At 53.8% G+C, this 13,316-nt stretch overlaps 5 protein-coding genes across 5 annotated transcripts; 1 reads left to right on the plus strand and 4 right to left on the minus strand.

The window, feature by feature from the left end:
* Positions 1–2,076: 2,076 nt before the first annotated feature.
* GLOTRDRAFT_37555 (uracil-DNA glycosylase) lies at positions 2,077–3,173 on the plus strand (the record flags this gene model as incomplete). Its single annotated transcript, XM_007864788.1, has 8 exons — positions 2,077–2,136; positions 2,191–2,242; positions 2,301–2,368; positions 2,427–2,457; positions 2,514–2,619; positions 2,680–2,896; positions 2,959–2,972; positions 3,032–3,173. 8 exons carry the CDS (start codon positions 2,077–2,079, stop codon positions 3,171–3,173), a joined length of 690 nt encoding a protein of 229 aa, XP_007862979.1.
* Positions 3,174–3,305: 132 nt separating this feature from the next.
* On the minus strand, positions 3,306–3,917 carry GLOTRDRAFT_57655 (uncharacterized protein). The gene is made up of 2 exons (XM_007864884.1): positions 3,670–3,917; positions 3,306–3,607 (listed from the first exon to the last, which is right to left on the minus strand). The coding sequence occupies exon 2, from the start codon at positions 3,605–3,607 to the stop codon at positions 3,353–3,355; it is 255 nt and encodes an 84-aa protein (XP_007863075.1). The 5' UTR covers positions 3,670–3,917; the 3' UTR covers positions 3,306–3,352.
* GLOTRDRAFT_35919 (uncharacterized protein) lies at positions 3,625–7,734 on the minus strand (the record flags this gene model as incomplete). Its single annotated transcript, XM_007864679.1, has 16 exons — positions 3,625–3,917; positions 3,968–4,102; positions 4,154–4,337; positions 4,394–4,499; positions 4,538–4,662; positions 4,719–4,828; positions 4,879–4,939; positions 5,003–5,308; positions 5,363–5,664; positions 5,723–5,973; positions 6,034–6,143; positions 6,189–6,450; positions 6,510–6,712; positions 6,768–6,972; positions 7,045–7,377; positions 7,439–7,734. 16 exons carry the CDS (start codon positions 7,732–7,734, stop codon positions 3,625–3,627), a joined length of 3,282 nt encoding a protein of 1,093 aa, XP_007862870.1.
* A 171-nt stretch (positions 7,735–7,905) lies between these two features.
* GLOTRDRAFT_114951 (uncharacterized protein) lies at positions 7,906–10,376 on the minus strand. The gene is made up of 6 exons (XM_007865530.1): positions 10,132–10,376; positions 9,703–10,049; positions 9,422–9,650; positions 8,746–9,373; positions 8,332–8,642; positions 7,906–8,277 (listed from the first exon to the last, which is right to left on the minus strand). Exons 1-6 carry the CDS (start codon positions 10,355–10,357, stop codon positions 8,036–8,038), a joined length of 1,983 nt encoding a protein of 660 aa, XP_007863721.1. The 5' UTR covers positions 10,358–10,376; the 3' UTR covers positions 7,906–8,035.
* Positions 10,377–10,405: 29 nt separating this feature from the next.
* On the minus strand, positions 10,406–13,146 carry GLOTRDRAFT_110265 (succinate dehydrogenase). Its single transcript, XM_007865531.1, has 11 exons — positions 12,938–13,146; positions 12,826–12,881; positions 12,655–12,766; positions 12,580–12,603; positions 12,411–12,530; positions 11,889–12,360; positions 11,536–11,835; positions 11,132–11,486; positions 10,980–11,078; positions 10,807–10,924; positions 10,406–10,750 (listed from the first exon to the last, which is right to left on the minus strand). The coding sequence occupies exons 1-11, from the start codon at positions 13,049–13,051 to the stop codon at positions 10,601–10,603; spliced, it is 1,920 nt and encodes a 639-aa protein (XP_007863722.1). The 5' UTR covers positions 13,052–13,146; the 3' UTR covers positions 10,406–10,600.
* Positions 13,147–13,316: the final 170 nt, after the last annotated feature.

Raw genomic sequence — 13,316 nt, forward strand, 5'->3', positions numbered from 1 at the left:
CTTATGTCCGCATAAGTGACCTATGCTCGGGCGCCCCCCGGTGTGTCCGCCAAACGGATCCAACCTCGAAACCGGCACACGCCCAACGCTGCAACGAGTAGATCGTGACATGATTACTCCGGGATATTGTATTTCAGTCTTCCTAAGATCCACCACTGTTTCCAAAGCTTGCATTTCATTCACCGTTGCTGAGGATATACCTGGATATACACGAGACGAGCTGACAGTTGACTGAGAAGCATAAGAGACACCACTCAACCTAGTACAAGGACTACTGGGTGTGACACTTCGACGACTTGGTATGTCCGCCAGGTGATCGGACACCAAGACCGGCAAGGCCCTTGTGTCCGCCGTGATATACCGGACATGGACCGAAATTTTGGGCTTTATGTCCGCCTAAATATCCGACATAGGGCCCCAAAATTGGCCGTTTATGTCCGCACTAGGATCAAACATATATACCAGTATGCCGGGGTCCTGCCGAGCTCCCATATGGCTGTTTAGACGCCGTCGTCACCAAAGTTCCGACCACTTCGACTCATTTGAAACGTCCAGACCGGCACAAAAGGTTGATTCAGGGTTCGGGGTAGAAATGCGCGAAACGCTGGATAGCGAAGATCATTCAGTAGAATTTATCACTGCAGAGGAGTTCTATCAACGGGGTCAACCTAATGATTCGCCGAGTGATGCCGCCTTGCGTCCGCTTCTATCACTGTCCTTCAACTAGGCTAGTGACCACCCTCTCTAGCAGATTGAGGCAGAATCTACAACGCGGATTCTGCCTTAATCCGTTGTAGAGGGTGGTTACGAGCCTGTCCTTCAACCCATCAAACAAAATGTTGGAAGACATTCCTCGTCCGCCATCAGCCTCTGACCGGCCAAACATCGATTCCGCTTCTTCCTGCACGAATACCGGCGAGATGACCTCTGCGCTTAGCGAGACGAGTAGTCTGGTTTGGACAAATGGCGTTGCTGTAGCCGAGTAGTAGTAGCTAAAACGGCTTATCGCCAAGCAGGAAGGATCTTTGGCCGTGCTGCACCAGCAGAACGAAGCAGATTCAGCGAGCACTCCCTTCAAGTTGCATCCTTCCATCGGTGACGTCGGTACAGGTACTGCGTCTTCTGGTGGAGCCAACAGTGAGGACGAACACAGATTGCCAATACGCCGCCGATTGCAAGAGGACATGGAAAGAATCCTGTCCCAGCTTGCACACAGGACGAGCCGCCCCCAAGTATGAGTAGAGCTATGGTGATATATGTATGTATACGTCAGGTCAGGACTGTTCGCGATGTCGCGAGATCTATGTTTCTTGTCACTATATTCGTGTTTCCTGGACCTGCCTTTTCCTTTTTGGATCAGGCTGTAGTACGATGGCGCTCTTGGTGACAAACAGGTCGTCTCGCGTTATTGATCATATCAACTTTACTCCACATGACCTAGGTCGAAGTACGATAACCCAGTAACCGCTTGGCTTCACGAGGGGTTATCACTGCGCAGAAATAAGCAAGAAATAAGTATCTGTTCTGCGCGCGAGAACGTAAGGAGTCCTTCCAGTCATGGTCTGCTGCCATCATTCCAGTAAACAGGTGTAGAGAATGGGTTGAGGTATGGAAGCCTCATCAATAGTCAGGTCTCCTCCAGAACTTATCGAACCACTGGCAGCGAATAAGAGGCCAGGAACGATTTCAAATTGTGCATTCTTTGACGCGACAGTCACAACCGTGACTGCACGTGCCTATGGTGTCCAAGGACGCGATACCTTGCCATTCCTTGATTGACTGCTCCCTAACCCGCACCATGAAGAGGGCGCTTGCTACGGCTGAAGCTACAGTAATCGCAAACTCTCTCCGCACAGTATCTGGGCATGCATCCGCCAAAGTTACCATTGCCAACAAGGCTCGTAAGAGGAGAAAGGTGGAGGCCTCGAAGTGCGATTGAACCACGTCTCTCCCTTCGTAATAGCCACAAACTAACGGGATTCTATCAGCGTAACAACAGAGCTATTGGCTTCTGTGGGCTCGAGTAGCCAAACAACGGAAGGCTGTGCAACGCTCGAACTGCTCGAGCGTGAAACAATGGGAGAAAGCTGGTATCATGCGCTGACGCCCGAGTTTTCCAAGTCATACTTTCAGGAAGTAATGTCCTTGTAATCTTGACTTTTTCGTAACCATACTCACAGTACTTGACAGCTCAAGCAGTTCCTCATATCGGAACAGAAGCAGGGCGTCATATATCCTCCGCGTGAGTGCGGTGTTAACGTTAGTGTGGCCACAACTCGTGAATCGCTTGGGGCACACAGCTAAAGACATCTACGCATGGTCACGGATCACCTCTCTTGACTCCGTCAAAGTGGTTGTTATCGGGCAAGTGCGTAAACCCCCTCCGTGGCTTCTGCTGCCTTCGGAACTCACTGACATCCATCCAGGATCCCTATCATGACGTGGGACAAGCTCATGGTACGCTAGTTCGTCAGAAGCCACGCAAGACATCTCAGCTGACAGACACCCTCTAGGACTAGCATTCTCCGTCCTGCCACCGACCAGAGTTCCTCCGTCCCTCCGAAACATCTACAAGCAAATCAAAGCAGACGTCCCATCCTTCATCATACCAACCACAGGGTAGGTGGTAGCTTTTATCTTTCCCCCTGCTTCAAATCCATGACCACCGTGTAACCACAGCGACCTGACGCCCCTGGCCAAGCAAGGCGTCCTCTGTCTCAATACCTGCCTCACTGTGCGTGCGCACAAGGCCAACTCGCACGCCGGCAAAGGCTGGGAGACGTTCACGTCGGAGGTTCTTCGCGCGGTCACGTCCCGCAAGAGCGAGCGGGGTGTGGTGTTTTTTGCGTGGGGCATACCTGCCCAGAAGACGTGCGAGAAGATTGGGATAGACGAGGTGAATGCCTCCGTTGATTTTTTTGTTCGCAACCTCTGACAGTGCTCGTTCGTCAGACTAAGCACCTTGTTCTGAGGTAGGCAGCATTTTGACTGATGTAGGAATATCGCCTAACTGATCCCGCCTGCCGCTCAGATCCCCGCATCCTTCGCCGTTATCTGCACACCGTGGATTCCTAGGCAACGGGCACTTCAAGGCCGCCAATGCCTGGCTGCGCGAGCGCTACGGGGACGGAGAAGAGATAGACTGGACCGTCCTGAGCAGTGCCTCACCGTAAAGCCTTACTTTCCCATATGTTTCGGGATTTATCATTTTCAAGACTACAGTACTTCTACAGGACAGTTGCACCGATAGCTACACGTGTACTAACAGACAACAACGAAAGCAATGCAAGAATACATGGAGATCAGCCTGTTCTTGTATAAATGAGAGGTAAAGAAGCAAAAACACGCGGGCTCATCGATGACTCCGCCATGTCTGCGGCCCAAAAGGATTCGGGGGAGGTGAGAAGACCCCAGAGGCAGGAGGCGCAGAATGGATGGGAGCAGGGAAAGAGTTGTTCCCCTGCACATTTTGGAGCATGGGCCGGCGCAGGTGGGCCGGGTGATACGCCGCAAGGTGATGATGTCCGTAAGGGGGCGGGCTGCCCGCTGATGAGTTTGTCGGGGTTGAAGGCTTGGAAGGCGCTACGGATAGTGGCGGTCTCCACATCTGCACGCAGAATGACATCAGTCGAGAGTACGCGCTGCCAGAATGACCGCGACGCGTCTCACATGTTTCTTTCCCTCCCTATAGAGTTCCTCGAGCTTCTGATCGAACGTCCCCTCCTCTTCGAAGCGATGGTATGCCTTGTACAACCTCAGCGCCGTCCGTGCGTCCTCGATCGAGTCGTGAGTCTCCGTCTGGATGTTCTCCTGCAGCACAAACCAGGCCAGGAATTTGAGCGAAAGACGCCGCTGTCTTTCTTTGATGAAATACAGGTCGACCGTATCTATCACCTGCTCGGGAGGAACGAAGATATCTGCGAGCCGCTCAGTACTAAGCATTATAAGAAGAAGTTGTAAGGCTCACTGATTATGCGGAAGTCTTTTGTAAGCCCATGTCCTATGAATATGCATCCTCTGTCGACCAGAAGTCTGAGCTTCTTGTAGACCAACTTCAGAGGAGTCAGAGTATAACGGGACAGGGCTGGATCCAGATCTCCGACTGACAACAGGCCTTCAGACGAGCTTGAACGACAAAAGACGCAGCACTCACACTTGATGCCAGAGAATTCAGTCAGGTAGTCAACGATCGTCTCACTGGTATGGATGTGATCATCGATAAACGGGACGCCTTGCTTAGGGCCGTCGTTTCCGCGCAACACCGATACTCGGGCAAGACTAAGACGGGCAGGGCGAAGCACCTTCTTGGTCCCGTCGGAGCGATATTCTACTTCTTCCTATATGGCACGAAGATTTGAGAATGTGCCATAGAAAGAGGATGCATATGATGTACCTGCTGCATGGATACGAATTCCGCGTCGATAGCCACCAGGGTCCCTGGCTTAGGCAGTTCATCATACCGTAAACACTCATGCTTAATCAGGGATTTGTCACGGTTTCTATTGGTAGGTCAGATCTTGACATAGTCAAGCGAAACACTGTTACTCGCAATGAAATATTGGTGTCAGTGCACAGGATCGTCTCGTCAAGCTGGTCCGGCAGCGCGCTGAAATCCAGTTTGTCCCGTAGATCCACACGCTCCAGATATACCACAGCTGGAACCTAAGCGAGACAAATGTCTGTCGGCACGAGAAATCTGCAAGTCCCAACCGGCTTACCTTCCATTTGCCAGGGAAGCTCAATGCTTCGGCTTCCGATACATTGCGGACCATGAAGTCGTTGAAGACGAACCATGGACTACGATCAGGAGTGCTAGGAGCATCCGGGACTGGAAAGATGTTCATTACAATGCATTGCGAACCTGACTTCCAGACGCACCCTTCACTATCGCAACCAGGTGCGAGCTCCCTGTCTTAGGAACAACTTGAACCACCATGGCCTGTCATCGTAAGCCAAACGTGAGTTGCACTAGTCCGGAACATCCGCAGCAAGCTTGGCCTACCCTAAGCTCGTACATCACTCCCTCAGGATCGTCGACTCCTTCGATCTGGCCATGCACCTCCATCATCGGACTCAAGAATCGGTGCCTGCGATTGTCCAGCCAGAACTTAAAGCTCTCTTCATTGTTCACGAATGCATTGACAGCTAGAATCGCCGGGAGGTCGCGGGTCGGGATCGACCGCTTGGTCTCGAAGGTCGCAAACTGCTTGCATGTCTGGCACGTCGCTTTGTGCGTCATCTGGCGGATCAGCGAGTTCCGCAGGATCGACACGAAGTCATGTTGGGTGGTTGAGTCTTCTGGGTATAGCTAGACAGCAATCGGATGTTCATGTGAAACATGCACGGAGAAGGTTTGGAATACCTTGCGAGGGTATATCATATCCACCATATGCGTCATATTCTCCTTCTCCCTCACAGCTTTACAATTCATACATGTTATAATGTTCTTCCCATCTATGCCCAGAAGTTGTGTAATGGGCGCCGCAGCAGGGGACGACGCGGAGCCCGCAAATGCTGACGGGACGAGCGACGGGTTGTGCGGGAAGGCGTTACCCTCGGAGCTGATGTGATCGATGAGGAAGCGGTGGAAGGACTGGATAGTGTGCGCGTAGTTCGTGTCGGGCGCATCACGCCCGTAATCAATGAGTTCGATGGCGTTTTGGGCTGTCAGAATCAGCGTCAAGGCGAGTCCACGTGTTCATCTATATGACGGTGTAATCACCTTGCGCTAACATCCCAAGCGTCTTGCAGAAATTGCTCGCCTGGCAATTGATCCCGCGCGCGTCCTCGAGCATGCGGTTAACAAAGCCCAGCTCGCACAATAAACAATGCTCCCTGGGGCAGTTCGTCGTGATATGCGACTTTGCTAGCCGGCGGATCGGCAGGGTGTAGTGCATGAGCTGCACCATCGAGTTCGTGTACGAGTTCAGGATGTGTGTCTCCAGACCGCTGTACTCAGTCTTATTAAAGAAGCTGAAAAGGCACATTCGTCAACTGATGTTTGGTTGAGTAATGAAAAGAATGCATTCATACCCGAAATCGAAATCCTCCACTCCGAACTTGGAGTACTCGATCTCAACTTTACGATACGTCCTGGGGACCTCCTCAGGGAGCGTCTCGAACGTAGGCGTCTCCGGCTCTGACTGTACGCCGGATCGTCAGTACAAGACCCGCCACAAAGAGAACACTCTTACTTCCTGCCGGCGCATCTTCCCGCTCCTAAACCTCGCCTGGTCCTTCCGAGGGGCAACGACGACAACGTTCCGCCTGCCCTTCAGCTCTTTCGGCAACGGCGCATACGCGACGTTGTCGCTCATCTTCATCGTGCTGAGGACTTGTGGCGGGATCTTGGCCGGGGGCGGGAAGTGCGCCTTGGTCGTCATGAACTGTGGCGACCAAGCGGAGAGGAGCATGGAGTTGTAGTATGGGAGACCAATCGAGTTTAAGGGTCTGAGATCCAACAGTAAACGTCAAATGTGAGAGATAACAGTGACGAACACGGAGCATACGTCGAGTCGGTCCATACGATATCTGGTAAGGGCTCGGGAGTGTCCGCCCACTCCACCGGCTGGCCTTCGAACCCGTTGAACGGAATTTCCCCGTCATGCTCACCTGCGCTCATGAGGTGGATGACTCCATCCCCATCGCCGAATGCCATGTAAGACCCAGTGGGCGAAACAGCGGCACACGTGATGAAGCTGGGTGCATCCAACTATATACGTCGTCTCCTCAAAATATGCCAAGTGTATTATCAATTGTACTATTACCTGGTAGAACTCATTCGCCTTGTTCGGATTCGAGATGTCCACGATGTTGATAAGGCCTTGGTTGGACGTGATCACAATACTGGATGGACGCTTTGGATGTACGTTGATATACGCCGGACCATCCGAGAACGGGATCGGGGGGAGCGCGCGTAGCGTTCGCAGATCATATATTTTAACCAGCGGGTCGGGGAACGGCCGGCCCTGTCTAACGTACAACAAACAAGTATCAGAACACCAAGTCCCATTATTACATGCAATACAACGAATATATATCCACCTCTGGCCCCACCCCGCCGTATACACGAAGTTCCCGCTGACCTGCAGGCCCTGGATGTTGCCGCTGTGCGCCTTTACGGTGCTCTCCGCGCCGCCTTCATGCCGCTGCATCCCCGTGCGGGGGTCGTGCGTCCGGATGCAGCCGTCCATGGAGCCGGACAGAATGCATGTGTGCGAGAATTCGAGGTGGGAGATCATAGAGGGTGCTGGGACTTGGCGGACAGGGTCCCCCGTCAGGGCGTTGAGCAAGAGGAGTTCTGACGTCGTGGTAGATATAGCAATGACTTGCGAGGTGCTCGAAGTGTTAGAGAATGTCATGACAGTCGCAGAAGGCCTATTTCAAGGGAACAAATACATACCAGTGCGGACATATGTAGAGCTCAGCGAGTGCTTACCGGAAGTACCACTTATTGACTCCTCCCTTATTCCACGACCCCATGCCATCGCCAGTGACACCTACCGCTCGTACGTACTGATCTTCAGCTATGACTTTCTTCACTCCGAGGCCGCCGCCGACGGGGTACGTGACGCCGCGCACACCCCTCGGGGTGTAGTACGCGAGCACATTGCCGGAATGCAGGCCGGTCCAGAGGGTGTCCGAGACAGGATCGAACGCGAGAGCGGTTACGGGCTCGGGATAGAGATTCCATGGCTGGGTAAGGGGCGCTATGGGCCTGTAGGTGGACGCCATGGACGCAACATGCAAGGGAGACCGCCGCGTCTACGATCCTGTCTGTGCAACCAAGTTCAGGAATCACGTAAGCTACTGCTTCTTCGGACAGTTTGGGTCTCTCCGCTGCTCGAGCATCAATGCATGGTATTTCCAGCAGAATGCCGCCGATTAATTCCCACTAACCGAGCAGAACACTAGAGGGTCTTGGTTTTTTTGGGAAATTCGGATACACATAGCCAACGCGACAATGTTAACAATATGCAAGAGAAGAACACGAGAATAGCGAGCACAACAACTGCGAACCAAGTCAATAAATGGATCACAGTGGAATAATCTCCGCATCAAAGTCGAAACGCTCGAACATACTCTCCGGGAAATACCTCGCCCTGACCTGGCGTCCCCCAAAGTACCTCCCATCGAGTTCCCTGACCGTCTTCCAAGCCCCGACTGGCCCAGCAAACAACACAAAAATCCTGACCATATCCACAGGGTTCGGCGGCGGTGGGTTAACCAGGTGCACGATTACCCGTTCCACCGTCCCGTTCTTCGAACACTCATCTCCTGCGCCACATTGTCAGCACCACGCCACGTATATATCAAGCGGCCCAGACGCACCGATCTCATCCCGCAAGCCCTCGTCCTCAACATCCTCAGGACCAACCATATTCGTCAACACAATGACCCTGCTCGGCTCCCCAAACCGCTCGCGATCTTCCCTCGCTTTCGCATCCTCATTGTTATTCACAATCCTGCCCATCTTAGACCCCGCCGCTGGTCCCTTCCCCTTGCCTTTGCCAGCCTTTCCTTGGGAAACCTGCTCAACCGTAAGGGCATTGACGATGCCAGAGCCGTCAGCGCCGAGTCCTTGCCCTTCCTTATGGCCCCATTTAGCCATAAGACGCGCAGCGAACCCGTGAGGGTCCGGTCTATGTAAGCATCAGTATCATTCTCATGCTGTAAAAGATTAAATGTAGAGCGTACCGTTTAGGCGGACCATCGTCCACGATAACGGGCGAAGGAGATACCGACGCAGAAGGCTCCGGACTAGCACTTGACCCCGGGCCGGGGGCCAGCGCCTTGAGCTTAGCAGCGATGGCCGCAGCAGCCTCCTTACCCTTCCTAATCTTCTCATTCAGGTCTTCGGGTATGCTACCATGAGGCGGGGGTGGAGGAGGGACAGACGGGGGCGCGAAGGGGTTATACGCCAATGTCGGGCCAGAGGTCGGCTCAGGACTCGTCGACTGAGAGCGCGCTAACCTGCGCAGATACGCCTCCTCGCCTGTCTGAGCTACGGGAGCTGCGGGGGTAGGCGGCAAAGGACGCAACCCAGGAATCGAATCATCGTCATTCTGGTCCGTATCTTCGAACGGAGTCCGAAGCGGAGCAGGCGCAGGAATCGACGGCGGCGAAGGAACTCGCGCCGGCGTGACAATTGTTGCAGATACCGGTGCTGCTGCTGCCACCTGTGACAGCGCCAGCCGTCGCTGATACGCCTCATCGCCAGTTTGAGCAGACAGGGCCAGGCGCCGCTGGTAGGCCTCGTCACCCGTCAGGTCTTTCTCAATCACCACGGGTTCGGAAATTGTAGCGGTACCAAGACCCCGCGCTGGCTCGTCATCTTCGCGTGTCCAGCGATCGACGTCCTCGCCAAACCGACCTGAAACTATGTCAGCAGATGTGGTCAAGTGATAGTGATATCGCTCACCCGTCTTTCGAGGTCTCTCGTCCTCTGACCCGCTGCCTTCCATGTCACTGTAACTGCTGCTCCGTCTGTAGCGCTTCCGATCCTCCATACGACGCTGTTCCAGCATCCGTTCCCGTCTTTCCTCTCGCTCCCTCTGCTTATACATCTTGTACTCGTGATAGTCGTTGGGCCGCAAGGGGTCATACTGCTCCTCTGGATCCCAGACAGCCACCGGAGCAACGTGCTTGTTCTGCAACGAATCCTATAAAGATGCCCATGTAAAACATGTAATATGTAATCACCTTTTTACCCTTCCGTTTTCCTCCGCCTCCCGCACCCTTCCCTCGCTGAGCGCTTTTAAACCCATTGACGTCTTCATCCAGGATCATAGACGGCGGCTTGATCTTCTTGCCCCATCCCTGCGTGTGCTTCGGGTGTTCCGCTTCCGGGGTCGCGGACGTATCAATGAGCTGGGGTGGCGCCGATACGACGGCAGTGAACGATAGCGATGAAGTAGTCGCAGCAGAAGTGGGAGTGGAACCAGTAGCATCTAGTGCAGACGCAATCGTTGCAGCGATGGGCACGCTAGGCTTGGGCTTCTGTGCAGGCTTCCTGCGGATTGGTGCGAACGCAAGCGCTGCGGACCATCCTTCGGATTGCGATGCGAATATCCGTTTCAATAAACGAGCTCTAACACTGCAACGACGCAGAAGATAGGGAAAAGGGAATACCGGCTGTAGCTTTGCCCCCTGCGGGTGCGGGTGTGCCGGCTTCAGCGGCTACTTGAGCAGTGGGTGTGGCTTGTTCGGGTTGGTCGTGTGTCGAGGGTGCAGTCGATACTCCTTGTGCTTGCCTTTCTTCGGTTTCATTCGTGGCCGGTGTGATTTTCTGAGAAATGAAAGCGGACGAAGAAGAGAACTGTATCCCGCCGTAGAGCCCGCCCGCTTTGCTGGACATGGTGGTCGAGTGTAAGCTTTACTGGGTGTTGTGACGCGTGACATCTGATTCCCTGTAAGCGTTGGGATATGGCTTCGATTCGAATAAACTAAAACAATCATCTACCAATACACCTAAAGACTTGCAGCGATTTCTTCCCCAATGCCGGAGGTCGCTGACACGCAGATGCCAGATACCAAATTACTTGTAATTAGTTACCCAGCCCGCAAAGCTCGGAAGCTAATGCAACCCGTCGCGGCCCTTCTAGTACACACGCTTGAACGGCGGCACGGGCTTGCACTCGTTTTCGTCGAGAGTCTTGTCAATCACACCGCGGTACTTGATGTCCACCTCAGGCGAGTTGATATCGTGTTGCCAAGTGAGTGTATGCTTCATCCAGTGCTCGTCATCACGCTGGAGATTATGGTTCAGCTCAGCGCACTAGATGGATACTCCAAGGAGAGACCGACCTCAGGGAAGTCCTCACGAGCGTGCGCGCCACGCGACTCCTTGCGAGCGGCGGCGGCAGTGATGGTCTGCACCGCGTTGCTCAACAGGTTGCGAAGCTCAAGCGTCTCAACCAAGTCACTAACGCCAAATCATGAGCCTGTAGATCTGCGTTGAAAGGTTCACTGTGCCTCACGAGTTCCAGATCATGCTCCTATCCTTGATGCCGACCTTCTCGAAGTTCTTGTAGATAGAGCGGATCTTCTCTACACCCTCGTCCAGAGTCTCCTGCGTCCTGTAAGAGGTATGAGACAATCATCAATATATCAACTATCAGAATATCTATACCTGAAGACTGCAGCATCAGCCTGCATGGCCTTCTGCATGTCGAGACGGATCTTAGCCGTAGGCTCAGGGCCGTCCGCCTTCCTGATCTTATCCAAGAATTCCACGCTTTCCAGACCAGCCTCCTCAGGGATCGCCTTGTGGGGCTTTCCAGGCGTAAGGGTCTCCTTGATGTGGTGAGCGCAGGCACGGCCGAAGACGACGATATCCAGGAGGGAGTTGGCACCAAGACGGTTCGCACCGTGCACGGAGACACAGGCAGCCTCACCAGCGGCGTACAGACCGGGGACGACCTTGTCCTTACCGTCCTTGTCGACCGTGAGCACCTCACCGGTGTACTTAGTGGGGATACCACCCACTACCATATGTCGTGAGAAGAGAATGTACTCAGCGAAATATTGACTTACTGTTGTAGTGCACCGTGGGCAAGACGGGAATAGGCTCCTTCGTGACATCGACACCTGAGAAGATAGCCGCTGTCTCGGAGATACCGGGCAAGCGCTCGTGCAGGACCTCGGGGGGCAAGTGACTGAGTTGGAGGTAGATGTGGTCCTTCTCCGGGCCAACGCCACGACCCTCGCGGATTTCAATCGTCATACTCCGTGAGACGACATCCCGAGAAGCAAGATCCTTCGCGGTTGGAGCGTAACGCTCCATGAACCGCTCACCCTCGGAGTTCAAGAGGTATCCTCCCTCGCCACGAGATCCTGGTTATAGGGTGAACATCAAATTAGCTTCCAATTAGCGGTATTGCACAGACCTTCGGTGATAAGACATCCAGCGCCGTAGATACCGGTCGGGTGGAACTGGACAAACTCCAGGTCCTGGAGGGGCAGTCCCGCTCGTGTCACCATTGCATTTCCGTCTCCGGAACACGTATGCGCACTCGTACAACTGAAGTAAGCCCGCCCATACCCTCCAGTAGCCAAGACGGTCTTGTGGGCCCTGAATCGGTGAAGAGTACCGTCCTCCATATTCAGAGCGATCACGCCAACACATTCACCATCTTGCATGATCAGGTCGAGGGCGAAATACTCAATGAAGAACTGGGTGTTGTGTCGCAGTGACTGGCCGTAGAGAGTGTGTAAAAGAGCATGGCCCGTACGGTCTGCTGCCGCCGCGCACCGATATGCCTGACCACCCTTACCGTACTTCAGTGACTGACCACCGAAGGCACGCTGGTAGATTTTGCCCTCCTTGGTACGCGAGAAGGGGACACCGAAGTGCTCGAGCTGGGAGGCACCATTACTATCTTCGACAAGAGACATCTATGAGGACCAACCTCAATGACAGTGCGAGGAGCTTCGCGACACATGTAATGAATCGCATCTTGGTCACCAAGCCAGTCCGAGCCTTTGACCGTGTCGTACATGTGCCATCTCCAGTCGTCCTCGGTCATGTTCTGAGTAGTTCCCGTCAGAAAGAGACTTGTGCAATGTGGCCTTACGTACCCCTAAAGCAGCATTGATACCACCCTACAATATCGTCAGTATCCATCACGGACTGCAGGGCGAAGTGCGACCGACCTGAGCTGCGACAGTGTGACTCCGGGTAGGAAACAACTTCGTTATACACGCGGTGTTGAATCCAGCCTCTGCCAACCCAAACGCTGCCCGTAATCCAGCACCTCCAGCACCCCTATGTCGCCGAGGGTCAATCAATGCTGCATACCATGCCCTTGATTATTCCGTACTCACACGACAATAGCATCATACTCGTGTTCGATCAAAGGGTACTGTCCCGAAGACCATGACTACAAAAACGATCTCTTCAACAACGACTCTCCTCCGCTGGAACTGATGTACGAACCTTGACCTCCTCTGCCTTGACGGGGTTCGTTGCCACGATCTTCCGGGCAGGGGCTGAGCTGCTGAATGCCCTCTGCGAGCGAGGAAGGGCCCTGTGCAATGTCTTCCTTAGCATGGCGGCAGCAGCGACAACGACGACGACCACCGCACAGCGACGGAGGCGGTAAGAATGTTGAAATGTAAGCTGCAGAGAGCAGTGAGAACGCTTTCAGAGGCGGGGTCGCGACATCTCGGGACGGCTCCCAGCACGGGCCAATCACATGCGTCCCATTTTCCGGCCTTTCTGCCGGCTCACGGGACCTCGTTCAGCAGATACCGAGAATTGTCTCAGAAAGGTTGGAGGGAACTCTATGACACTCAGCGTACAAATATACTAGCCT

The sequence above is a fragment of the Gloeophyllum trabeum genome, assembly GCF_000344685.1.
Source record: "Gloeophyllum trabeum ATCC 11539 unplaced genomic scaffold GLOTRscaffold_00003, whole genome shotgun sequence".
NCBI lineage: Eukaryota > Fungi > Basidiomycota > Agaricomycetes > Gloeophyllales > Gloeophyllaceae > Gloeophyllum > Gloeophyllum trabeum.

What these genes read in the sequence shown, in the direction of transcription:
- GLOTRDRAFT_57655 (XM_007864884.1), bottom strand. Translation starts at nt 3,607, where the DNA reads ATGTGGAGACCGCCACTATCCGTAGCGCCTTCCAAGCCTTCAACCCCG.
- GLOTRDRAFT_114951 (XM_007865530.1), bottom strand. Translation starts at nt 10,357, where the DNA reads ATGTCCAGCAAAGCGGGCGGGCTCTACGGCGGGATACAGTTCTCTTCT. An exon ending in GAAAACGGAAGGGTAAAAAG is followed by an intron (nt 9,651 to 9,702) that starts GTGATTACATAT and finishes GATTCGTTGCAG; the next exon opens with AACAAGCACGTTGCTCCGGT. An exon ending in GGGCTTGCGGGATGAGATCG is followed by an intron (nt 8,278 to 8,331) that starts GTGCGTCTGGGC and finishes AATGTGGCGCAG; the next exon opens with GAGATGAGTGTTCGAAGAAC.
- GLOTRDRAFT_110265 (XM_007865531.1), bottom strand. Translation starts at nt 13,051, where the DNA reads ATGCTAAGGAAGACATTGCACAGGGCCCTTCCTCGCTCGCAGAGGGCA. An exon ending in CTCCTCGCACTGTCATTGAG is followed by an intron (nt 12,361 to 12,410) that starts GTTGGTCCTCAT and finishes GGTGCCTCCCAG; the next exon opens with CTCGAGCACTTCGGTGTCCC. An exon ending in TGGATGTCTTATCACCGAAG is followed by an intron (nt 11,836 to 11,888) that starts GTCTGTGCAATA and finishes CCCTATAACCAG; the next exon opens with GATCTCGTGGCGAGGGAGGA.